At 43.0% G+C, this 26577-nt stretch overlaps 1 protein-coding gene across 5 annotated transcripts in view; it reads left to right on the forward strand.

Moving 5' to 3' along the window:
- The window catches only part of KIF5C (kinesin family member 5C), a 162434-nt gene that overhangs the window by 106844 nt on the left and 29013 nt on the right, over nucleotides 1–26577 (forward strand). For all 5 annotated transcript variants that reach the window (XM_007078543.3, XM_042994423.1, XM_042994424.1 and 2 more), the window contains 9 exons: nucleotides 850–918; nucleotides 2852–3058; nucleotides 5157–5303; nucleotides 11697–11885; nucleotides 15153–15270; nucleotides 17538–17614; nucleotides 18948–19057; nucleotides 21349–21450; nucleotides 21677–21737. In XM_007078543.3, the coding sequence (XP_007078605.1) occupies nucleotides 850–918; nucleotides 2852–3058; nucleotides 5157–5303; nucleotides 11697–11885; nucleotides 15153–15270; nucleotides 17538–17614; nucleotides 18948–19057; nucleotides 21349–21450; nucleotides 21677–21737 (1080 nt within the window). The remainder of the gene's footprint in view (nucleotides 1–849; nucleotides 919–2851; nucleotides 3059–5156; nucleotides 5304–11696; nucleotides 11886–15152; nucleotides 15271–17537; nucleotides 17615–18947; nucleotides 19058–21348; nucleotides 21451–21676; nucleotides 21738–26577) is intronic.

Raw genomic sequence — 26577 nt, forward strand, 5'->3', positions numbered from 1 at the left:
GTAGTGAAGACTGAGCTTCCTGCTGTTAAATGTTGTCTGCCCGCTGCTCTGCCCACACTGGCTGGCTGGTGTCTGGGAGAGGCAGAGACGTTTGCGCTGGGCAGTGAGAGGCGGACAGCTCTGGCTTTTGTGGCAGCAGCACCTAGTGGCAGAAAATGAGAGTGAGGAAAGCAGATTTGTCCGTGGGCAGATCATTTCCCACTTCAGTGACAGGCGGGAAAGTATGCATTAACTTTCTGCATCCCCCACTTCCTTCAGTGTTTTTGTTTTTTTCAAGTGGTAAGAAAATTAACTTCTAATCAAGGGGGAGATCTGCTCATGCTGAAGATTAATTCTCTAGTGAATGTTTTTCCAGTGTCTGTAAGTAAGAGATTTGAAGTGGAAATACTGGTCTCTCCTACCGATCACGTGGCAGCATTCCTGGTCATTGATGTGTTTGACGAGATTTGGAACGTGAATATATTACAGTGCAGATGGTTAGAAATTCACTCCCTTATTTTTTCTTAGCATCTTTGAATTGGGAGGGATAGCTTCAAAGTCCTTTCTGATTCCCAAACCCTGGATCTCTGATTTCTGGATGAGCAGGAATTGAGTTGAATGTGTAGGATATTATATATCCCAGAGTACCCAGATGTTTCATCTGCTGAGAAAGGCGGAGAAAGGAGGTACTTTAACCAAATCAGGACCTCAGAGTCAATCTCTCATCTATGGGGGAAGAATCACACCATTCCCTTCATCTTATTAGCAAGCCTACAGCTGGCGTCCTGCTATCTGACTGTCGTCGGGAAGCCAGGATATCAAAAATGACATAACTAACCCAAAAACATTAAACATGATGTTTCGTTTCAGGATGATGAAATTAACCAGCAGAGCCAGCTGGCTGAAAAGCTAAAGCAACAGATGTTGGATCAGGACGAGGTAAAGAATGCAATAAATTTTTTTTTTTATGAAGTTCTCTTATTACTCTTTGTTGTTGACATTTGTTCCAGAAATTTAATTTGCACAGAATTTTTTCAAAAATCATTGAATCATATGGACATTTCTTGGTAGATTTCCTTTGAATGCCTGTTAAAAGCTGAGTTTAGAAAATGAATGTCTGACTTTGTAGACCTCTGAGGTTTTGAGAGTGCATAGCTGGTTGCTACACTTAGTCTTTGAAGAGCAGAGATAAAGGAGTTCTGTGATTGGACAAGGACAATTCTAACTCCTCATACCCAGTGCCTAGCACTCCCATTTCTTGCTGTTTTAGTTCTTAGCTTTGCAAATCAGCCGGCTCAAGTCTTTGATATATACTGTGTTCTTGTGCTACCTTGTAGGAGGTAAAAAACCAAAAAACAAAAGTAGAGATAGAGGGGAGAAGAAGGCAAAGAGGAAAGGGCTCAATTAGTATGTGTTTGATATAGTAAAAAGGAGGCAAACTGGTTTCAGTCTTTCCCTGGATGGTGTTGAGTTCTCCAGTGAATGTCTTTATTACATTGTGTTTTGCCAAGTATTTAACAAACAGGAACCCAAACAAAGGATAGATAGCCAGTCCGTCAAACATAGATGATTAGTTTCTCTTGCTGAGGACCACCTAAGTATTTTTTCTCTTTTGTGCTTTAGGGTACTTTCTGCTTTGTTGCAAAAGTGCTACAGATTGGATTACATGATACAGTTCCAGCAGGTGGCTTGAGTTCATGTCTGTAGTCCCAGCCTTCCCATAGACCTAATTCTCTCTATAACCATTCCTTTCTCTTCCTCTTTGCTTCCCTTCATCACTTCAGGACAATGATTATGCCACCTGACCAAACACTTCCCTTGACAGGGAGATCATCTATGACTTTGCAGTCAGACCAACCATATTTAATTGATTTTCCTCTTTTTTTTTTTCGTAATTAAAAAAATTTTTTTTTAATTTTTAAAAGAATTTTTAACATTTATTCATTTTTGACAGAGAGAGATAGAGCACGAGTAGGGGAGGGGCAGAGAGAGGGAGACACTGAATCTGAAGCAGGCTCAGGGCTTCAGGGCTTGAACCCATGAACTATGAGATCATGACCTGAGCCAAAGTTGGACGCTCAACCAACCGAGCCACCCAGGCTCCTGAATTGAGTTTCCTCTTGCCTGTAGTTGAGTTTTTCATCTGCTCAGTGTCTCCTGCCTTCTTCCTCCCTTTTGATTCCTTTGCATCTCCAACTTGGTACAATTGCCTATGATAAACTTCCTTGTTGTTACATTTAAAACTCAGTATTGTTTTTCTGTACAGCCAAGGCAATATCTGTTCTGATAGGAAAATCAGAAAATACAGTAGGCACGAAGATAATGAAAATATCCACAAGCCTACTCATTCACTTTTAACTAATGTGAATGTTTGGGATATATTCTTCTATACACTCATGATCAGTATTAAGAAAAATTGGCAATTGCTTTATACTGTTTTGGTTGGCTCTGAAATGGACCTGTTACAATGTGAAATAATGGTAACGTTAAAAAGCCAAGTGGTATTATTGTCATCCTCAGAGATGATTCCCTTCATTCTTTGTTCACCATTTGGAATAGCCAACCAGCCACAGAGTGGGGTGATTTTTGATGTGTTATCAGTTCTTTGAGTGAAGCCTACCTAGCTTTAAAGTTAAAGAAAAAAAAAAACAAAACAAAACAACCTAAAAACACTAGAAAGAAAAAGAAACAGATACTTGAAACCTCATGCTATTTTTTTTTTTTTTTTTTTGGCATCTGTATATACAGTAAGGTTTCTAGGCATCCTGAGCATCCTATATCTGTTTTTAAAGTTACTTTATTTTGGAGTGAGCCCAGAACATAAACACTTGAACATTACACTCACCAGTTCTATGCCATCTCATTTCCCCAGCTTTTGGCTTCTACAAGAAGAGATTATGAGAAGATCCAGGAAGAACTGACACGTCTCCAGATTGAAAACGAAGCAGCCAAAGATGAAGTGAAAGAAGTTCTCCAGGCTCTGGAAGAGCTGGCTGTCAATTATGACCAGAAGTCCCAGGAAGTAGAGGACAAGACCAGGGCCAATGAGCAGCTGACAGATGAGCTGGCCCAGAAGACGGTTGGCACATTTGTGTCTAGGGGGGTGGGACTTTTCCGTTCCTGTTCCTGTACTTCTGTTGATGTCTGTTGACAGACACTATATAGGAAGGCAGTTGGCAGAATGGTTCTTCAGTGTTAGATACATTCTCTGAAATCCTCCAATAATTGAAATGGTAGTTCATGTAGGTGACGTTTGTCTACACATCCCTGAACTGCATATTGTTTCATATCCAGGGGATTTATAACATTAGCACGGATGCCTTGTGAATAGTCAAGAGCATGCAGACTTTGGAGCCACAAAAATCCTTGTTAAAATTTCGACTTTATAACTATTAGGCCTTAATGAACACAAGTAAACTTCATGAGTATTTGTTCCCTTATCCGTTAACAACATACACCTTTCAGTGCATGAGAATTAGTGACAATTTGTATAAAGCACTTAGCACAGACCTGTGCATATGCTACAATACCAATAGATAAATCTCAAAATGTTATATAAACAAGTGAGAGTGGGTGACCGAAGGAAGGTGTGGGTTTCACTCTTGTTTGTACCCTCCTGATGGAAACTCATTCCTTCCACACAGTTTCTTGTCCTAGCCTAGGACTGATTGTCCTGGTGTGTTTGTCATCCTGTTTTACACCAGTGCTTCAGTCTGCACATTTCCTAAATTTCAGATTCTCCCAGTCAAAGATGCCACAGGTTCTGCACAATGAGCTAGTGGCAGCAGGGACAGGGAGCACTTGGTGACGTGGCTGGTGGCAAGATGTTTGCATTTTGTCCTTTTCTACTTGGAAAATGGGTGGTGGGAAACCGAGTGGCTCTAACTGGCTGCCCTTGGCACCTTGGCCCAATGGCCTGCTATCATAGGATTGTGCCTAGCCTGCTTTATGGAAGACTTCCAGTCCTCCCAGGCAAGGGGTAGCAGTTGGTGCAGGAAAGCTCTAACCTGCTGACTGTACAGCTGATGAAAAAGGCTCCTAACTCCATATATTCAACTGCATGAAGGAAGACTTTTAAATGGCTTTCCAAGATGCGAACTGTTGCTTCTGTGGGTTTTAAAAACAAAACGAAGTAAGTGGTGGCAAAACCAAAAAAGAAACAGAAAACAAACCAGAAATCACTTAGGAAAGGAGGAGACTTAGATTTTCTCTGCTTACTCTTTTCTACAGGATTCTTTAATTAGTCCTTCATATTATTTGCTTCTCAAAATGATGGAACATTTTCCATAATAGGGTCCTTATTTTCTGCCAAGCCAAAGTATTACTAGACTGGTATGGGGTACTATTTTCAGTCAGATCATTAAAAAGTGCTCTAGGAAAATAGCTGCATATGGAAGAATTTCATAAGTGTCTTTGCATTGACCTCCACAGCTCTGAAATTTAGGGAAATTATTTTCTTTGCTGGCTGAGTTAATACCAAGACATCAAAATATGACTATTCTACTGATGTTGAGAGTTCGTTAAGTTCGTTGTAAATATCTACCTTCTGGTAACATACACAAGGGATGGGAAAGAGATGGGTTGTTAATGTTTGGCAATAAAATGGAGCTACTGCTATATGTTGAGATGAGGACTTGACTCATTTTAAAAAGAGATGAGAGTGTTCAATTCAGCTTCACTGTGAAGGTTAGAAAACTTTTCATAAGTTGTTTTCTAAACTGATGAATGTCTCTCTGGGCCTTCCAGACCCATCTATTACTACGAAGTCAGATGGGGATCTGGAAATGGCCCAGGGGGCAGGTTGGTTTGGAAATGGGGATGGGGTGTTTGCAGGTATGTTTGGACCCTAGAAAATGAGGACCAAAATGGAACATTTGTGGGTAGGAAGATGTGATCACATGCTGTCAACCAAAGGGCTCCCTTTGGGCTTTATTTTTTAATACCTTATTTTACCACCCCAGAGATTATCACATGATATGTCGATGGAACGTACCAGGCCATGACAAATTCTCCTTTTTTCTCAGAGAATGCAGTGTTCCACTATAGTTCAACTTACGTTGAGATCGCATGAAATGATAAAAGAACTCCATTCTACATTATGTTGTCATTCTTTGTAGTACCGTGGGTATGAATTGATGGGCAGCTCTTTTAATTTGCTGTTAAAATGTGTTTTTCAGACTACATTGACAACCACACAGAGAGAGCTGAGCCAGCTACAAGAGCTTAGCAACCACCAGAAGAAGAGGGCTACTGAGATCCTGAATTTGCTGTTGAAGGATCTGGGGGAGATAGGTGGAATTATCGGCACCAATGATGTGAAGACTGTAAGCCAGCCCTTCCTTTTGCCCACCCCCCCTCCCAATCCGTGCTTATAACGTATGATCCTAAGCAAGCGGTGTCTGTGTTTTATTCTCCTAAGTATCTAATGCTCAGTACAGTGCTTTGCACCTGCCACATACTTGTTACTATTTGAACAAATGAACCAAGGGCTGAATTAATAAGAATGACTGAGTTTGGAAAAGAAGAAAAAAATTACCTTTCAAGTAGAAGAGATGTCTTCAAATTTTGGTTGGCCTTATGCAAATTGTGTTCTTTCTCAAACTTATATGCCAATGTCACAGAAGTTTGGAATTGGATAGGTTAAACAACACTTCTAATCTCAGAATTGTGTTTCTCTTTTTCTGTGAGAACCCAGCAGAATGAAAATTCCCCAACCAATTGGTATGAATTAGGAAAGCTTTCAGCTGAAAGTAATAGGATTCTAACAGTGGCTTAAAAAATAAATCCACATTTAATTATTCACAATATGAGAAGTCTAGAATTTGCTATTCAGGTTGTGATCTGCATCGCCTGGGAGTTTGTTGGAAACTTGGAGTTTGTACAGACTCTCAAGCCCACTGCAGACCTACTGAAATTAGAATCTGCATTTTAACAAGATTGTCCAGGTCATTCTAACCTTATTAAAATTTCAGAAGCAAATTTTGGTCCAGTGTCCCAGTGATGTCAAGGATTCAGATCTTTTCTTTGTTTCCTTTCTGCTTTTGTTAGCTTGTTACCTTTTTACATTCTTAGAATTTTGTCTCGTGGTAGCAAGATAGCTGCTTTGGCACCGAGCATCGTATCTTCGCACAACCACATCCAAGGCAGGATGGGTTGAAAAGGCAGCCAGCTTCCATCCAGGATGGAACTATATCCCAGAAGTCCCTATTAGATGTCCCCTTATACCTTACTAGCCAGAATTGGGTTACATGGTCACCCCAAATTGCAAGGGAGGCTGGCAAAGCAAAGGGAAATAGTATTGCTGTAATTGGCTTCAACGAACCATGATAAATCCCCTGGAGTTGTGCACATTGGTGCTACTGACAGCAAGGAGTAAGGGAGGTGGGAAGAATGGGAGTGGTATGAAGTTTCCCGTGAGCCAGGAATAGAGGGACAAAAGAGCGTGTGTAATGTTATCAGGCAAGAATGGTTAACAATTGCCGCAGTAAAAGGAGATCGAGATTTTAAAAAATGGCTTTATTAAGGAGGTATAATTGACATAAATTAAGCTGCAAATATTTAAAGTGCATAGTCTGAAAAGTTTTGACATATTACACGCTCATGAAACCATTACCAAGTAAGATAATGAGCATATCCATCACCCCCAAAAGTGTGTGGGACTGTTTGATCTAATCGTTATGCTAAAACCACACTGTTTTGATTACTGTAGCTTTATGATAATAATACAGCACCTTGTACAGAATAGCCATTGATAGCTGTGGTGGGTTTTGGCAAGCCAGGGAATAACATTATATTGTTTAATGTCTACTTCACAAGGCCCTAAAATCAAATTCTTTGAGGTTAGCCCTTTAAAAGGCTGAATTCTACCTCAGCCTTTATGGGCACACTCAGGGTTTGAGTTGGGATTGTTAAATACTAGAAAAGGCTCCCCAGATTCCTTCTGTTTATAGACATTTCTGGGAAACATAGAAATCCCTTCTTAGATGACATAACAGATCTAGGCTTAGAGTATACAACCTTTTGTAAACCTAATCATTCTTTCATAGAACCTCTCTTGTAACTGCATATCTCATGAATCTTTGCAAATGAATCTAATTTTAGCACTGAATTCTCAAATACTACAAGATTAACCCTATTAAGATCCAGTTTGGTGATTTTATATATGGGGATTTAATTTTTAGAAGCATGCTGGCTTTGGTGTTGAGCTATAAACTTCTGAGATTTGGGTGATTAAATGGCCCTTGCAATATGAAGGTGGAATTGATTTATGAGAAGTTGGTGCCTGCTGCTGATAACGATAAGGGAAGATATTTTTATGCTAAGTTCTAAAATAGAGCTAATGAGAAATGCTAATGAAATCAAGTGTCTGGGTGCTTCGGCATTAAAAAAAGAGTCCTTACCTTTGGGACTCTGAAGTATGATTGAGATTATTTTTAAATGCTCAACTGGATGTTTTCCGGATATTTTTGGATTCCAGACATTGGATGCCTTAGTTAATTTCATTGATAACTAGTTATTTTCATTGATAACTCTCACTCAGAGAGCATCATATTCTTAATCATTATGAAGTTTGTTTTTTCTTACAGTGATGATTTAATCATTAGGGCAATGAGAGCTAAAGGGGAGGGGTTATGGGACTTTGGGCAATTTCACTTCACTTCTTGAGGCTTCACTTTCCTGATTTGTAAACTAACGAGATGAGCCCACATTATCTTAAAGGTTGTCAGCTCAGAAATGTCATGAGTTATACATATATTTTTTAAATCTATATTTTGGGTATGGAGTATTGGTTATGAGTATTCAACTAAAGTAATTCTTCTATCTAAAACAATGATCAGACCAGGGAAAACTTTGTCAGTGATCCTGTTTTCTGTTCCTGAAACCCTATTCAGTTCCCACTGTCCCTTCTTTTTTTTTTTTTTTTTTTTAATAATTTTTTAAAAATATTTATTTTTGAGAGAGAAAAAGACAGAGTGTGATTGAGGTAAGGGGCAGAGAGAGAAGAAGGCACAGAATCTGAAGCAGGTTCCAGGCTTGAAGCTGTTAGCACAGAGCCTGATGCAGGGCTTGAACTCACCAACTGAGAGATCATGGCCTGAGCCGAAGTCGGACACTTAACTGACTGAGCCACCCAGGTGCCCCCAACATGGTCCTTCTGGTTGTACCTTGGGATAAGGGGAAAAGATGTCTTCACTTCAAGAATACAACAGGCTCAGACAGCAGGGAAATAGAAGAATCCACATTTATCCAGCTTAATCATGTCTTCAAACATTTTTAGAGTTCAGGCAATACTTTGTTTAGTCAGCAAAATGAGACCAACAAATGATGTCATGAGCCTAGAGTTGACTTTATCTGGGTTTATTAGTGAGCTTCCTCTTCTTGTCTTGTTTACCAGGCTTTCTTTAAAACAAAGATTTCCAGAAGTCTAACCACACACCAAATAGAAAGTTGAGGCAGATTAAATGAAAGGGATTGGATTAACTGCCAAATTTTCTTTGGACTTTGGGTCTGGGGAGGTGGAGATGAAGAATTTTAAGCATCAGGGACCCTGCTATGGCTGAGCAGAGAGGAGGATAAATGCTCCAGATCCTGGGCCTGATCAACCCTCATCACCAACAGCGCCACTCCCATCAGCCTCTTCAACACAGCCTTGGGTCTGGAGGGTCCAGGGTTTCGGGGTCCCAGCCCCCAGCCAGAAAGGTGGCCCCCAGGAAGTCTAATGTCTCCAGTCCCCTCCTGTCCTTCAAGCTCTCAGAAGCAACCGCTTCAAGCCTTAGCTGTGTACTGCACTAACAAAGCAAATGGACATTTCTGGGCATTAAAAAAAGAAGAAGAAGCAGCAAAAAAGGACTTCTAGTCCCATTCTGACTCTTAGGTGTTAGAATGTGAACAGTCACCTCACCTACCTTTTACTTGGCCTTGAGATGGCACCTTGCGTAGTCACTCCATGCTCTAGGGACCTGGAGTGGTGGGTATGGAGGTGACTTCTAGTAGGCGGGCAGGCAGCATCTCATGCCCATGTGAAGGCAGTCTTTTCTTCTGGATTAGTCATCTCTGTTGGATCATGCAGTTTAGTGTGTACTGTTGGAGTCATTGTCAAACCCAGGGGAGAGTTATAAATAACACTTCTTGATTCTCTCTCTTTTTTTTTTTTTTAACGTTTATTTATTTTTGAGACAGAGAGAGACAGAGCATGAACAGGGGAGGGGCAGAGAGAGAGGGAGACACAGAATCCGAAGCAGGCTCCAGGCTCTGAGCTGTCAGCACAGAGCCCGATGCGGGGCTGGAACTCACGGACCATGAGATCATGACCTGAGCCGAAGTCGGACGCTCAACCGACTGAGCCACCCAGGCGCCCCTCTTGATTCTCCTTTTTGAAATAACAGTGTGCTGGGCTTACTTAAAACTTTACATTTACATGACTGAATATATGAACTCTTAAGTGGTTAAAACAAAACAAAACAAAACAAACAAAGCAAAAACAACAAAAAGGCAACCTGATAGTAAAACCATTTGTTTGGAGTATTGTTTGTTTTTTGTTTTGTTTTGTTTTGCTTTGTTTTCATCAGACTTAAAATCTTTTAGACCTCCTAGGACAAGAGTGGGCTCCAGAAGTTATGGTTCTGGTTTGGGGGGAAGAACATCCAGCTTTCATATTGGAGGAAGCCTATTATTGTATATACTCCTTTACTCTTCCCCAGTGCACATATCTGGGCATGGAGTATACAAAGTGTCCTCGTCTACAGACAGAGCTGGAGAGGAGGAAGTGTTTGTTCTCTTCCCAAAATGCCATACCTGTTGGTTCAGTGTTTTTCCATGAGGAGCTGGTGTAGGTTGTGAATTCCACATGAAAGAGATAGATGTTCGCTTACCTTTCTGGTAAGCTGGACCACATATAGGACATACCTGGTGAGGCTCAAGAACAAGCCTCTCATATCTGCTCCACGTTGGACCAATCACAAAGGCACAACAAAACTGCATGGAAAGATTAGGGGTGTTTCTCATCCGTTATCTCCATGCATCCTATTGGGTTTAAAAAGTAATGTGATGAGGAATGGTGTTGGGAGGCAAATCATTATTGGCAGTCGGAATTATAATTGGCTTAGCAAGAAACTCCATTAAAATAAGATGGTAGATAAGATTCTGGATTTTCGTTCTGTTAACATAGATTCTGCTTTGTGTTGATTGACAACTGGAGTCATTTAACAAATACTGTTGTGGAATTCCTAGGGGAAGGTTGACCCCAGGTTACAGGCATTGAGTGCTGTCTAGTATACTTCCTCTCAGCTACCAATTTTCAGGACTGATACACGAGTCCATATTCTAGCTCTTAAATTTTCACTAAAAAATCATCATATGATGAGTCAATGACAACAATACTGACAAAAGTAGGCAGTTGTACTGTGGAACATTAAAACCATAGTTGGAATCATTGTCTTTAGAACCAACTGAAGCCTCTATTTGTGGGCTGGGTACTGGACAGCTCTCTTGTTTTCTCCTGAGGTGCTAGGATGCCCTCTGGTGGTTAAACAAAATATGCACACAGTTACTTTGCTTATTTGGTCAGTTGCTCTTCAAGAGCATCTTTGCCTCTCTGCAAATGAGCTTCTATCCCAAGTACCTTGCTTCAGTTTTTGTTTCCAGTTGAGCTCTGAAACTCAGACACCAAATATGAGATCGTGCAGGAATGCTGGCTGTCAGAATCTATCTTTCTAAAGGTGGATTCAGACTGTTAAATTCTCAGGTAATTTTAAATAATGCAAACTAAATTCTTGTTTCCTTAGAAGGGGCAGGCACAGAGGGGTGCCTGGGTGGCTCAGTCGGTTAAGTGTCCGACTTCAGCTCAGGTCATCTTCTTGTGGTCCATGAGTTCAAACCCCGCATCGGGCTCTGTGCTGACAGCTCAGAGTCTGGAGTCTGCTTCTGATTCTGTGTCTCCTTCTCTCTCTGCCCTTCCCCTTCTCAAGCTCTTGTCTCTCTCGGTCTCAAAAAATGAATAAATGTTAAAAGGGGGGGGTGTAGTCACAGAGATGGAAATATTGATTGGTAGTAAGTGAAAAGTCATGTAGGAAAACCTTCATTTGGTAACAACACATTCTTACTAGATTTTTTTGTTTAATTGAAGACTATATAGAAAATCCTTTTTTGTTTCAACAATTGCTTATAGAAGCATATTCACGACATTATTCTACTTCTCTGTCTGAATAGCAGACTATAGAGAACATAACTGACATTTTTATTTGAGTTCTTATAGGGACTCAGTCCCCTTTAGGAACACTGGTGCTCGTAGTTATTCTAGAAATGTAAGGTATAAGACATTGAATGGAATACCTCATCAAAGTTAGCTCTTTTTAAGTATTCAATGTCTTTTTCCTCCGATATCATGTCTTTCATCTTACAAATTAAATGTAATCTAATTTTTTTATTAAGGATTCATTGATTAAGGATTATATTTGGTAGAGGTTTTTAAGTCAGTCTTCCCCGAGGTTTCAGAAAACCTGGGGGATACACACACACACAGGCACACACAGTGAACATACAAGTAATTTTTAGTGATCATTTTCAGCTTGTGGTCCTATAATTAGGGATCCTTAATCAGAAATCCAGAGACATCCAGAGACCAGAAATCCACAGAGGATCTGTGGACAGATTTTAGGGGCCCCATGAAGCTCTGGAAATTGTAGGCAATAGTTGAGCATATTCCTTCCTGTGCTCAGTTGGCAGATGTGAACGGAGTCATTGAGGAGGAATTCACCATGGCCCGCCTGTATATCAGCAAGATGAAGTCGGAGGTCAAATCCCTGGTGAACCGCAGCAAACAGCTCGAGAGCGCCCAGATGGACTCCAACAGGAAGATGAATGCCAGTGAGCGGGAGCTGGCAGCCTGCCAGCTGCTCATCTCCCAGGTAGGTCACCCCTCTTCCCCTTATGTCACTCCCTTGACCTCTTGAAATCTGCTTCCTCTGTGCTGTTACTGGGACAGTACACAATCGGGTACACAATAGGGATAGTCGGTGGACTTTGCTTTATGTAAGACTTGTCCGTGGCCTCCCCAGGCAATGAGAGCCCAGGCTTATTCTTAAGGCTAGATTTTGTTTTGTGAATTGCACGAATTCCCTTCAATCCCTTTTTAAAGGATGTGTCTACACATCCCTAACTATGTATGGATACAGAGGTAGGTAGGTAGAAATCTGTAATGAATGGATGAGATTGGATAGAATCTACATCTCCTATCACCTAAGGCAACAGTCCTTCATCTTTTAATCCCTACCACAGGTCCAATTTAATATGTGAAAACAGAAACTGTTGCCACTACTGCTATTATTAATAATAGTGGCAGGTAGCATTCTGTTGAGTGTTTACAACGCTCCACACACTGCACTGAGCACTTTACATGCATTATCTCACTTGATCTTTAAAAAAATCCTGGTGGGCAGGTTTTATTATTATTATTCTTATTTTTCAGATAAGGAAAGTGAGACTCAGAAAGATTAAATATATTCTGCCCAAACTCATATAGCCAGTGCAAGGCAGATCTGGGACTCAAACCAAAGCTTGTGTGAACGCAAAGGCTTGAAGGGATTTTCAAGCCCCGGGGCACGTTTCCTCTGCCCTGGGAGTAAGACTGCTCTTCTTCCCACTGGAATGGCATTTTCATTTCAGTGAGGTGGTTTCAGAAGACGGCAGTCTAGTTTCTGGTCTGCCACTGATATCTGAGCTGGGTGTTTGGGGTTTGAGGCTTCTGTTGAGTGGTACAGGGAGAGCTGCTCACTGCCTTACACCAGGCATTAAAACAGCTGAAATCATTTGCAGGAATCTGATACCGGCATGGAGTGGAGCATCAAATAATACTGAGAGTCAGACAAAAGCGTACTTCATTCTGGTATGCTTGTAAACACAGTAATATGTAATCATAGAACCAGCTCCAGCCGCCTCGTGTCCCGCCATAGTAATCTAAGAGACGCAAATTAACGCATCAAGTTTCCATTTTATAACTGATGTAATAAGCAAAAATGTATTGAAAAGATTATTTAGTGCCGGTGTGTGATGGTGAAATTTATGTACATTGCTGAGAAAAGTATAATTGGGTCAGTCCTTTTGGAAGGCACCTTGGGAATCAAAAACCATACAAATGTAAGTACTCTGGTCCAGGAATTTCACTTACGGTATTTTCATTGATAATGAAAATGCAAAAATTTTATTTTATATGTTATCATTTCCTGATTAAAATATGAAAAGCCTGTATGGAAGATGTTAGGTGCAATATTACTTACATTATAATAAAATAAAATACCCAAATACCTATTCATAGGCTGATAACATAAAGTTGCATGGGAGAATGCTATGTAGCTCTTACAAAGAATTTATGAAATTCAGCCATTTGAAAAGTTTAATTATATAAAGGTAAATGAAAATGAAAATGCAGAGTTATATTTATGCTATGCCTTGCAACTTTATACAATATGCATTCATACAGTTAATATCAGGAATAGTTGATAAGTTAAGAGTGGTTTATGGGTGAAATCTTGCTGGATTTGCTTTATTTGACATTTTTATGATTTAAAAAATTTGAGAAAATAATGAACGTTAGGGCATGATACCCAGGTCACCTGTTACACTGATAACATGTGATTTTGGAAGGTCCCACCCCTAACATTTGGAGACGAAGGCAAGAGTGCAAATAGAGGTCCCTCATTCTGCACCCTGCTGTCTCCTCTTTTCATCTTGACACACCAGCGTCCGTGTCTAAGTCCCTTCTGCACTGTCTGTGAACTGGTGAAACTGTGTCACTGTCAACTCTAATCTATATAAATTGATGACAGAAGCTGCAGTGTCAGCCCTGGGAGTGGGCTTTAGGGCCACTGGAGTAGTGAGTTTCTGCATTTCCGGTACGCAGAGTGTGGTCTAGAAGGAGACATGGGTCCTACATGGCACACCCCCTTAGCCTACAGACTCTTGGCTCAGTGGAATGAGTGTAGCCAGAGGCCAGCCCACATGAGGTGCTCTAAAGTATGAGGCTCAGGATTGAGGGCTCAGTTGCCCAGGTCTTAGAGTGACATTGACTTTGGGCATACCAGATCAGAGTCAAGAATATTTGAATGTTTCAGTGTTACAGGATACCTACGTTAGTGCTTTCTACAGTAGCGACAAATGCAGCTTTCTTTTGGGTGCTGCTTTGTAGTCTCTTACAATTTACACAAAGCCAAATATTCAATCATTATTTCGTGGGGTAGGTAAGACCTTGGCTCTTTATTTTCTGACACGATCTAAGGAATCTGACAAAATATTTCCAGCTAAAATGCTATTATCTTCTTCGTTGACACTCATCCTTTTCACCAAAAGCTACGCTTATGACTGCTCCACCTGAGTCCATTTCCCAGAGGTTATTTCATTAGATTAGAGCTCATTCTCCAGGATTTTCCTTCCTTAATGTGAACACTGTACATCTTAAAGGAGGGGTGTCTACCAATTTCCACCTGCTTAGAAGGGCCAACTGTCTTTATTCAGTCAATGAGCTCCCATTCATTCATTGGTGCCACTAATATTTATTAGGTATCTACTCCATACCCTCATGGAGCTAACAAGTAAAAAGAAATAGATAAGTCATGTAGAAGTTGGGTGCTGTAAGAAAGTGTTGGGACCTGAGTGATAAGGATTCTGGGAGGGTAGGTGGGAGCACTTCCTCAGGAGAGGAAAATGTAAAATGCAAGGTCCCCGACACAGGAATTGGTGTGCTTGAGAGACAGAAAAAGAAAAGACACAATGTTTGAGTTCCGAAGACAGAATCCACAGGTGTTGGTTCAAAGAGTGAAGCCCTCTTCCCTACACATTTTCCCAGTCCTTTCTCTCTAGCACACTCTGTTTTCTACAAGGAGACAAACCAGCTTGGATGTTGGCATCTCGCTTAAGTGGATGGTGAGGAGGGGGACGGCCATCAGAAGGGTCTGTGAGGAATGGGGCAGAGAAGCACAAGGAAGAAACAGAGGACTGTGTTAGTCTGTGATCCCAAATCCCAAGGAGAGGGCAAATATGCATCCTTTGGGTGTTGGTACTCCAAAAAGGGACCCAAGAACTCCTCCTCTATTGCATTTTCCCATCAGACAGTCCCAGGAAAGTCAGGATGGCAGTTATGGTCACTCATGCCTCCTTTATATCTATTTGCTTATTTAAAGCATGAAGCCAAGATCAAATCCCTGACAGATTACATGCAGAACATGGAACAGAAGAGGAGGCAGCTGGAAGAGTCCCAAGACTCACTTAGTGAAGAGCTGGCCAAGCTCCGAGCCCAAGGTAAATAATTGACTACTTTGCAGGTGTTGAGCTCTCGACCCACATCAGATACTCTCTAGTTGGCTGAACTCCTGATGTTTAGTTTTGCTCAATTACAGCACTTCTAGATCTATTGAAAACAATGGAATAATTGTGGGATGAGAAGAAAGAAAGAAAGAAAGAAAGAAAGAAAGAAAGAAAGAAAGAGAAAGAGAAATATCTAGAAGACTGCCCCCACACAATATTTGCTCCTCTTCCCTTTTTCCCTCAGTCCACCCTGCTTCCCAAGTCAGAATCCTCTCTCTTTTCTACCTCCTGCCTCCAGTCTGTCACCACGGCCTGTCCATTTGACCTGCCAGATGCTTCTCTGCTTCTGCTCATCTCTGCCTTCATTTTCACCATCCTTAATCCTAATTAAGAGTTGTGGCTACATCCATCTACGGACAGTCCCACCCCATCTTCTCCTGGCCAGCCACCGTGTTGCGGACTATTCTAAAATCACTTTCTATCTTGTGCCAGCCCCATGCCTGTGCCCCTTCCATGGTGTCCCACCGCTCTTAATATAAGGTCTGAACTTCCACCAATGGCTACCTTTACCTTTATCCTATGAACAAGTTCTTCCCTTTGCCAGGCAGCCTTCTGATACTCTTTGCTTAGGCAAGTGCCTGACACCTAGGAAACACTCAAAAGATATGAATACATAGAAGACATTCAAGAGAGGTAACTAGAAATGCAGAAGCCAGAACAGGATTAAGAATGTATGCATTGCAGTGAAATGGACCACACGTACTATGAGCTGCAATGAAAATTGTTAGTCCTTTTAGGAAAGCATTTTGAAAACAAATATTAATAATCGTAACACTTTTCACACCTTTTGATCCTCATATCTCAAATATTCATTGCAGAATTCCTTGTATTAGTGGGGGGAAAGGAAAGGAAAGGAAGCCACCTAAATGTCCAACAGTTAATTGAGCTACGGTATGGTTTTTAACAGAACACGTATTGGGGGTGAAGTATGTGGAGGCTGTACAGCCATGCTTACGATGCATCCTTAAATCCTCAACTCTTAATTAGGATTAAGGATGGTGAAAATGAAGGCAGAGATGAGCAGCATCCTTAAATTAAGTAAAGATCATAATATGCAATCTTATCTTCACTGTGGTTATAGCATGTAGGAATCAATGGATGCTTGTGTTCCAAGGCCTGTGGATTAATATTTAAAACGAAAATGGTTTTGGTAGGGTAATAGGATTGGTGATGATGCTACCCTGTTTTTATTTCCCTTATTGTTAATATAGTCACTTGCTCAGTAAATACACTTTGTTTCAAATGCCAAGGCAAATTTAAAAAGATGAAGAACATCCTCACCCCCGCTATGACCTTGTAATGTTTTCTTCATGTGATAATGGATGAATGTTAGAGACAGAGCGTTCCCCCTAAGACTTCACACAGAAAAGAACTGTTCTTTCCTGTAAATGGCTTCTGCAGTGGGGCCACTGAGTAGAAATAAAACAAGGGTGAGAAGATCTGAAATAAAGTGGAGCAGACTAGATAGAAAGCATAATGACTTGAAAGTCACTGTTTTAAACCATTTTGCTCCCGCCCGCCATCCCACCTCAGCCTGCCATGGTATGCTCAGGGAGTGCTCCTAAAAGCAAGAATAGGCTGGGCTGGCTCCCCCTGGAGGTGTGCCATGCAGCAGCCCTGCCCCAAATACGGGGCTTTCCTGTTTAATCTGGAGAGTATTATTTTATATTTCTATTTTCTCTCTTCTTAGCCTTAGATTATGTTTACCTGCTCTAGATTCTTAGAGAATAAACAGCTTACCCATGGGAGGTAAATTAGCTCTTTCTGGAACTCTAATAGTGTCATGAATCCAAATGCCACTAACATTCACATGGTGCTTTGTGATCTACATAGCAGGTTAATGTGTACTGCCTCGGGGCTTGCTCACCGAGGCCAGGTGGGGACCAGGCCAGGTGGGGACTGGTTGTCCGAGGTGTGAGGTCATAACCGGCCAGGTTGGTTCTGACCTAGAGTGGCCCACTCCAAGTTAGCACCTGTCCCCGACAGTTGCCCCTCCTGCTGGAGCCCTCCTCAGCCAGAAGTCCTCCTCCCAGTCTTGGATGCATACCATGGGGTGTAGTCGGTGATGTAAGCTCACGTTTCACTCCATGGCCATTCTTCCTTTTTTTTAATCTTTTTCTTTTAAGTTTTGTTTTTTTTTTAACTTTTGGATGTGAGTCCTACCAGTTAAATCTTAAATCATCATTTAAAATTCAAAACAGAAAAAATGCACGAAGTCAGCTTCCAGGATAAGGAAAAGGAACACCTGACCCGACTGCAGGACGCCGAGGAAATGAAGGTGTGTATGCCACCCCTCCCATGGAGCCCAGCACACATTTGGACCACACTTTCTTGTTCTAGGGAACTCTGTCTCCTTCAGAGATGTGTGCGGCAGTGCGGGAGGGGGAGGGGGGTGGGGGTGCCGATGCCGGGCAGTCGGAGCCGTTCTCACGGCGTGGCCTGTGTAGGACTGAGATGGAGGTGGAGTGTCCAGAAACCCCACGAAGTCCGTAGTAATAGCCACGTTGCTTTGGTACGTGTTCCTTCCCCGTTCCTGGTGCAGAAGGGAAGAGCAGAACCCCCCTCCCCCCTCCAGCCCCCAGTCCCTACATGGGCCACACTGTTGACATTAACTTCTGAAGAAGTGTTTGCCCTTTCTTTGAATGAAAGAAAACATTTCTCCTCTTGACATTTTTATTTTCTCATTTTTTTTGAATATTGATTTTATTTTCAGGAGAGTGCAAGTAGGGGATGGGCAGGGAGAGAGGGGTGGGGGGCAGAGCATCCAAAACGGGCTCTGTGCTGACAGCGGCGAGTCCATAGTGGGGCTTGAACTCACAAACTGCCAAGATCATGACCTGAGCCAAAGTCAGATGCTCAACCCGCTGAGCCATCCAAATGCCCCCTCTCCTTGACTTTTTAAAAGAAGCACTCCAAATTTGAGTTTCCATCTTATACATAGAGATCTTTATGTTTGGTCACATGTAAAGTAGTGAAGGAAAATGTAGGATAAATGACTGGGAAATAAGATTTTTAGCTGAATAAAGTGAGATATGAGAAAATGTTGAGTTTTACTTCATTTTAGGCAGACTACGAGTCCATTTGGATGTGAGTCCATAGTCAAAACAGTGCCCGTGGTATGATCCTGCCCCAGGCTCACCTTGATGGGCCCCTCTCCTGGTTTCGTATGGCTTTGGTGAAGAGCTCTCCTTTGAACATCACCACAAATCTGTGCAGTGGGCAGGACTGGGGCAATTATCTAAATTTTACAGATGAGGCAGTGTAGCTCACACAGGTTACATGGCTTGTCTGAGGTCACCTGAGTAGTCAGAGGTCCATGCCCTCTGACTGACCTGGCTAGAGAAGCCATGTAGCCTGGTGAGCTGTAGAAGGTCACGGAAAAAGCTTTTTATTTAATTGATGGACTGATTTGCTCCCAGGGCCCACTCTGTTTTATAATAGATCTTTGGGTTTGGTTGTGCCAGTACGACAAGGCGGGTTCGGGGGGCCTCAGTTTGGGGACCTGACAGCTGAGGGATGTAGGGTAGGAGGCAGAAGCAATCCAGGGCTTGTCATAGTGTGGGCTGTGAGCCAACGAGTGGATGACACATCTCTGCTGGCCTGGCTCGCAGAAGGCACTGGAGCAGCAGATGGAGAGTCACCGGGAAGCTCACCAGAAGCAGCTGTCCAGACTTCGAGATGAGATTGAGGAGAAGCAGAAAATCATCGATGAGATGCGGGAGTGAGTCGGCCCAGGGGCTCTTGGGATGTGGGGGCAGGCATGGAGTCTTCGGCCAGCCTGGAAGGATGTGGCTTTGAGCTGAGGTCTGCTCGCCTCGCCCTGTGGGCCTTGGGCTCTGCCCTGGACCGCAGTGGGCTACACACGCGGCTTCCTACGTCTGTTTTCCCATCTGGAGCTGAGCCTCGGGGGGTGGCAGCGGGTGCAGCCGTCCTTCCTCGTCCCCGAGGAGCTGGGGTCATGTTGGTGACTGAGCTGCCCTCATAGGTGGAAACACCGTCTGTATGAAAAAACATATTTAAAAAAACCCTCAGTTGGTCCTGACTCCGGAGTTCTGATAGGTTAATAAATCCTCCAGAAAAGATAGTCAGCTCCTGCTGCCTCCTCACCCGAACTCATAAATGCACCCTGCACAACCCTGAGCCACCTGGTCACATGTGCACACTTTGTAGGGACCTGTGTCTGTGCTCGTGGACCTGTGGCATTTGCCAGAATGGCTTCATTGCAGCTTGTCTCTGGGGACACCCCCTTCAGGGCCATTTTCCTGTCCTGTCACGGCCACTGAAGAACCCCTGCTCCATAATGATCTCTCCCCTCTTCCTCTCTTACCTTCCTGCCTCATTGTCAAAACAAGTCACCAAGCTGGGAAGTACTTTCAGGATCCTCTCCTTGAGGGTTCTTAACATTTTTGCACAGTGAGCCCCTTGGCAATCTTTGAACCCCTTGGCAGAATAATATTTTTATTTATTTATTTATTTGTTTATTTATTTATTTATTTATTTATTTATTTAATGTTTATTTTGAGAGAGAGAGAGAGAGAGCAAGCACACAAATGAGGCAGAGACAGAGAGAGAGGGAGAGAGAGAAAATCCCAAGCAGGCTCCATACTCAGTGTAGAGCCCGACACGGGGCTTGATCTCACGACCTCGAAATCATGACCTGAGCCATAATCAAGAGTTGGATGTCTGACCGACTGAACCAACCAGGTACCCCTAGAATAACATTGTTAAATGCTACAAATAAAAGATGCAGGAAAACAAAGAAAACCAGTTATATTGAAATACATTTCCATTCGCTAACACCTCCCCTGCCCCCTGCCCCCTGCTCATTGCCCCCAAGATATAGACTAAAGGCTCCTTCCACTCCTGCTTTCTGTAGATGAAGAGCCAGATTTCTATATGGGAGTCAAGGTTAAATGAGTTACTTAGGGTCACACTGCTAAGTAGGAATCAAACTGAAGTTAGAGTTTAATTCTCCAGGCTACTGATCCAAATCGCTCTTCAGAGTCTGCAAGCTGCTCGCACAGCATATTTGCATTTTAAAAGAGGAGAATGGTAACGAAGCAAAGTGTAAGTGTTGTGATCCTGGGCTCTGTGCACACTGTCTACCTAAGGCAAGCATTTCGTGTCGTCTTTCCTCTCCTCGTTTTGAACCATCCCCATGCTATTATTCAGGTTGTTCTTTCCCCTTCAAGCATGTCCTGTGTTCTTTATTCTGATTAATCACCCTTGACATGTTTAACTGGAAGGGGAAAGGAGGGAGGGAAGGAAGGAGGGAAGAGGGAGGGTTGGTAAATGAGTTAGTCAGTAGGTGTAGAAGTTTTGTTGGCCTGTGCCTTTCAAGCAGACTCTGAATTTTTCCTTCAGATAGTGTAGAGTCTGTTCCTTTACAGATGCACAGGCATGGCCATACAAAAGATTTTGTAAATACTGCATGCAAATGTTGACAAAGTGCCCCCAACCAGATGGCGAGTTTCCCTTTTGCAGCAGCCCCTGGGCTTTCTTTGTATTTTTCTCTCTCTGTACCCACTCCTTGAAGACTTCACACAACTGTCCCTGTGTCAGCCAGGAATTTGGACTTAGAAAATGTTCTCAGATCATCGGACTAGAGAGGCAGGGAAGGTTGAAATGGCCAAATAAGGTTTCCCGAGTGTGGGTGCATGCCATCTGTAGGGCAGACAAAGCAGAATTCTTCTGACTGTGCTGTCTTTCTCTGTTTTTAAAATACCGGCCCTTTTCCTATCTCATTATTTTCCCCCCAAAGCTCTTGCACAAGCCAACTATAAATATATTCTCAAAGCCTTATGTTTCATGCCTCTGAGATGTTCCCAGAAATTAGTTTCCACTTCGGCAGGGAGGAAGCTGTGAGGTTGTTCTCTGATCCCTCAAAATCCTCTAGAATTGCCGCCTTTATTGCACAGAACTAATGGGGTTGGAACAGAACCATGTCTTCGGCTGGGTGACTCGGAATTTCAGACTAATGTGGACTGTATTGCTTTTTCCTCTCAATTTCAGTTTGAATCAGAAGCTGCAGCTAGAGCAGGAGAAGCTCAGTTCTGATTATAACAAGCTGAAAGTGGAAGACCAAGAGAGGGAAATGAAGCTGGAGAAGCTCTTGTGAGTGTGCTTCAAATGTTTCCCCGGCTTTCTCTCCTCCCCGCGGGGTCTCCGCAAGCCTGCGTCCGTGATTCAGATTCCTAAATATTACGGTTAGGTTGGGCCAAGGCTGTTTGTGTGCATTGGTTTGTTTTGTTGATTTATCCGTAGGTGCAAATGGAAATCTCTGATGCCCTTTTGGTGGTTCATAACTCCTTTTTTTGTTTGGTTTTGTTTTTTGTTTTAGATTGCTCAATGATAAAAGGGAACAAGCCAGAGAGGACCTCAAGGGGCTGGAGGAGACAGTGGTATGTCAACATGTTTCCCAACTCACTGTTGTCTCAGAGACCTGATGAGTTTGTGATTTGTTGCGTTTGTTTATTCTAAAATATCACCTGTGCCCACCTTTCTCACATACCGTCTTAGACAAAACGTTTAGGCAAATTCCATATATTTAGACATTCCATTTAGATAGAACATTGTGTGGAAAAGTGAGAATTGTAGAATTTATTCCCCAGCTCTTGACACAATGATTAACCATCATTCTGTCAGTCTGTCTGTCTGTCCATCAGTCCATCCATCCATGCTTAGTGCTGTGACCATGCAGACCCTGAGTGAGAATTAAACTGACTTGCAAATCAATGACTGCAAGTTTACAGGTTTTGCACACTATAGCTTTTTTCCATTCAACATTCAAGAGCACCTACTGAGGGCTGGCATTCTTCTAGGTGCTTGGGTTGCATCAATAAATGACAAAGATAAGATCCTGGCACTTGTGAAGCTTACCTTCGGCTGATGGGGAAGACAGATAGTGAATAATAAGGGAGGAAATCATGACCTCCATTAAATGGTTCTGGAAAGTGCACAGGGTGGTTGCTGGCAGAGGTCCCAAGAGAACGTGACTTTTGAGTAGGAACTTGAAGCAGGTGAAAGGGCAAGACTGGAAGGGCCTTCCAGGCATAGGCAATAGCCCATGCCACAGCCCTGAGGTGAGCCCATGCCTGGTGTTTTGGAGTGACAGCAGGGAGGTCAATGAAGCAAGGAGGAGCTAGGAGGTGGGCACAGAGAGGTCAAGGCAAGAGCAGGTGTAAGCTGGGAAGGGACTTGAGACTTGCAGGGTTTGGGGTAGAAGAGTGACAGATCAGAAGGGCTTATTATTTGAAATCCTGGTTGTTTTTCTTCATCCTGCATCTGAATTCATGACGTTTGTCTCCACTGGTTGACTTCCACTTCAGCTGCTCTGAGGGCCCTCGAGAGGCCTTCAAAGTGCCACACACAGCCTGTGTTTGAAGACAGACCATCCCAACCTAGGCTCTCAGTTTGGTGAAAACATGTCCGGTCATTTAGATACAATTGTTTAGATAAAGTCATACGTTTTGATTCCACTCATGTGCCATGTGAATTTATGTGGTATTGTGCCTATCTCCAAGAATCTAGTGACCCTAGGCTGTAGGGCTGGGCCTGGTTCTGCACTCTGGCTTCTGAGTTGATGTTGGTTGCCCCTTAAAGCCAGGTGGAGGGACAGAGGGTGCAGTCCACTCAGGACAGAAGTAAGATGACTGTATGCAAAGGATCTTGGGCCTTTCCAGCATGGTGGGAAGATGGTAGATGGGGCTGCTGGCTGTAGGGGAGATGAAATGAAGCTGTGAAATTGCCTTATCTATGTCTCTTTTATTGCAGAAGCGATACTCACAGCTATAGATGATTGTAAAAATTCAGGAAAATATTGAACTGTAAAATGGTACCGTATTCCCACTAGCCAGATATAAGTGACGTTTCAGTACCTTTTTCCTTTCCACCCGTGAACTGCCCCCCGCCCCACTCGCTCACCTGCCATACCTGCCCTTCATGCCCTCCCACAGGGGCTCTCTCACGGTGACACTCACACTCGTGCAAAGTCACTTGTCCTCTCGTGCACTCTGGCGCATGCTCACACCCCACAGTCTGCAGTCCCTTCCTCACACTCGCGGGCATTCACTTCCATGTTCTCGTGTCTGTGCACTTCCTCGCGTGCTGGCCCCTCCCACCCTCACACTCACCCATGTGGCTCTTCTCTCTTGCTCTCACTCAGCACTCACCTCACACACATCATGCACATTCACATTTTAAACCCCAAATTGGAACCTCATGGCATCTTTTCACTTAACCTGCCCTCGGAACCTTCCCTAAACTGTAACTGTTCTTCAGGAACAGGCTCGCTGCCCTTGATTGACCTTCCTAGAATTCTCCTTAGCTCAAGGCCTCTGCTGGCTTGAGTATTTGGGCAAGCTGGGGGGTAGAACCTGCTGTCCAGGGGTAGGAGTGTGAGGCCCACTCCAGCAGATGACGTTGGAAGATGTCGAGGCAGCCATGGGGCTTCGGGGCTGGTCCTCTCTTGCTGTGTTGATGGGCCTTGTGTTTTCACCTCTCTGGTCTTGCCCTCACTGTCCCCCGTGACAGGAAGCTAAGCCTGTAACTTTTACACAGAGGGCAGCAGCCTGTAACATGGACGATTTGAAAGAAGGGAGTCAGGTAGAGTGAGGAAATGATAATCTGCTGGTGGAAAATTCATTGCTGCAGGAAAGCCAAATGATAGCTGCCTAAGCTTAAATGTGCAACTTGTAAACTATTTAAAAAAATTTTTTTCATGCTTATTTATTTTTGAGAGAGAGATAGAGTCGAGCAGGGGAGGGGTAGAGAGATGGAGACGCAGAATCCGAAGTGGGCTCCAGGCTCCAAGCTGTCAGCACAGAGCCTGACATGGGGCTTGAACCCACAAACCATGAGATCATGACCTGACCTGAAGTCAGTTGCTTAACCGACTGAGCCACCCAGGTGCCCCATCTTGTAGAATATTTTAAAGGTTTGTACCTGCCCCTCCTGAACTGCTGAATTCACCTAAGAGCAAACAAAAATGAGATACAGTTGCCAAACTCAGGACTCCATAGTATTTGGTACTTAAGCCCCAAGAAATGTCTGGCCCTTTGACAAGGCCCCCGTGTCTTCTCTTCCCATTTCCCTTTGGTGTGATCGCTTTTTTTTTATGGAAAATATTTGCTGTGATTACAGTTCAGCCAGGAATAAAATCCCTGAAGCAGCAGAGATAGCATACAGAACAGGGGCTGGGGGTCTGAGCTCTGTGGGCAGGGACCTGAAACAGTGTGTCTGCATAAACGTGGGCTCTGAGCTGTGCCCCTGTGCCTGCGCTGGAAGGTGGCTAAGCCTTGGACAGGTCCGATGGGCATTGCATCCAGAATAACAGGCCTGCTTGGCTTCCTGCAGAAAGGAATTTGCCACATCTGAGGAAGGAATTGACTTCAGCTGCTGCTTATTTCAACACAGAATTGCAGACTTGGACCCAGCAAAAAGACCTTAAATTAACACAGAACTGTTATTCCAAGAAACTTAGTGTTTTTGTGTCTTTATGGCCTGTTTCTTTTTAAAAAAATTTTATAATGTTTATTTATTTTTGAGAGGTGGGGAGGGGCAGAGAGAGGGAGACACAGAATCCAAAGCAGGCTCCAGGCTCCGAGCTGTCAGCACAGAGCCTGACACAGGGCTTGAACTCATGAACTGCGAGATCATGACCTGAGCCGAAGTCGGACGCTCAACCGACTGAGTCACCAGGCACCCCCCGCCACCTTTTTAAAAAAAAGTTTTTTCTTTAGTATGGCCTGTTTCTTTTTTTCTGTGAGCATGTGTGAGCTTCATCCCTTGACATTCTGTGTTAAGTCAACTTCGACAAATTAAAAAGTATAAATGTAAGTTTATCTCTCTCCTCCCTTATAGGAAAATATTTTGCAAGGAACTAATCATATCTCCTGTAGTAAATATATGGAGAATTAAATGAAAGTAAATAACGTGATATTCTGATCTTGTTAACAAAGGTCACCAGGTTTGACTCAGACCCTTGTCTTAGCAGTCTAGTTCCTAAGGGCTCATTTGTAGAAAATAATTCAAAATGAAGAAAAAAAATACCCCCAAGAAGTTAATTACAACATAACAATATTATAACAACAGAGGGAAACAGTAACAAAAGTATACAATAAAAGCCTACTGAAGAAATGGATGTCAAATATGATACATCAGTAAGTTAATACTAGCTAGTGTTTACTGACCATTACGATGTGTCAGAAACTGTTGTAAAAGTTTTATAAGGATTATCACATTTAATCCTGACAACTGTGAGGCAACTAGTATATTTATCCTCATTGTACAAATAAGAAAACTGAGGCACAAGAAGGTTAGGTAAGTTGCCCAGGGTCACGTGGATAAAAGGTCCACCACCTGCCTCATCCATGAGCTCCGTGATGTAAAGCAAACGAACATGGACTGAGACCAGCAAGGGGCATGGAAATATGAAAAATGTCAGTTGGGATGGGAGAGGTTGTGGGTAACTTTCCTTTTACACTGGCGTTTTGTATAATGTGTATGTGATAAACTAGAGGAAAAAAGGAATCCCTTCTGGTACAATGCAGCCTATTAGGAATTTTGGGGAGAAAACTTTTTTTTTTTAAGATTGTTTGTTTGTTTGTTTGTTTGTTTAAGAGAGAAAGAGAACAAGTGAGGGAGGGGAAGATAGGGAGAAAGACAGAGAATCCCCAGCAGGCTTCGTGCTGTCAGGGCAGAGCCTGACGTGGGGTTCAAACCCACAAACCATGAGATCATGACCTGAGCGGAAGTCAGATGCTTAACTGACTGAGCCACCCAGGTGGCACATGAGAAAACTTTTTTTTTAATGTTTGTTTGTTTGTTTATTTAGAGAGAGTCCAAGCAGGGGAGGGGCAGAGAGAGAAGGAGACAGAGGATTTGAAGCAGGTCTGCACTGACAGCAGAGAGCCTGACGTAGGGCTCAACCTCAAACCGTGGAATCATGGCCTGTGCCAAAGGACCTTACCCATGAGAAAGCTTTTTAACTTTTGTTTTTGAGGGGAGAGAAAAAGTGCTATTTAGAACTCAGCAAATGAGTAGGCTTTGTTCTAGTTTACATTTCATTGTTTGAGTTCCCGTCTCTGGCCCTTGGGATGCTCTTGAGACAGTTAAGGGGGTAGACACAGCTGGTGAGAAAGTCAGGGAAGTGTGGGAGCACTGTGGCCTTACCGGCGGACTCATAGAGCATGTATGGAAAGGTCTGGGTCATTGGGTCAACCAGATGTTGATGGTGTGGCA

The sequence above is a fragment of the Panthera tigris genome, chromosome C1, assembly GCF_018350195.1.
Source record: "Panthera tigris isolate Pti1 chromosome C1, P.tigris_Pti1_mat1.1, whole genome shotgun sequence".
NCBI lineage: Eukaryota > Metazoa > Chordata > Mammalia > Carnivora > Felidae > Panthera > Panthera tigris.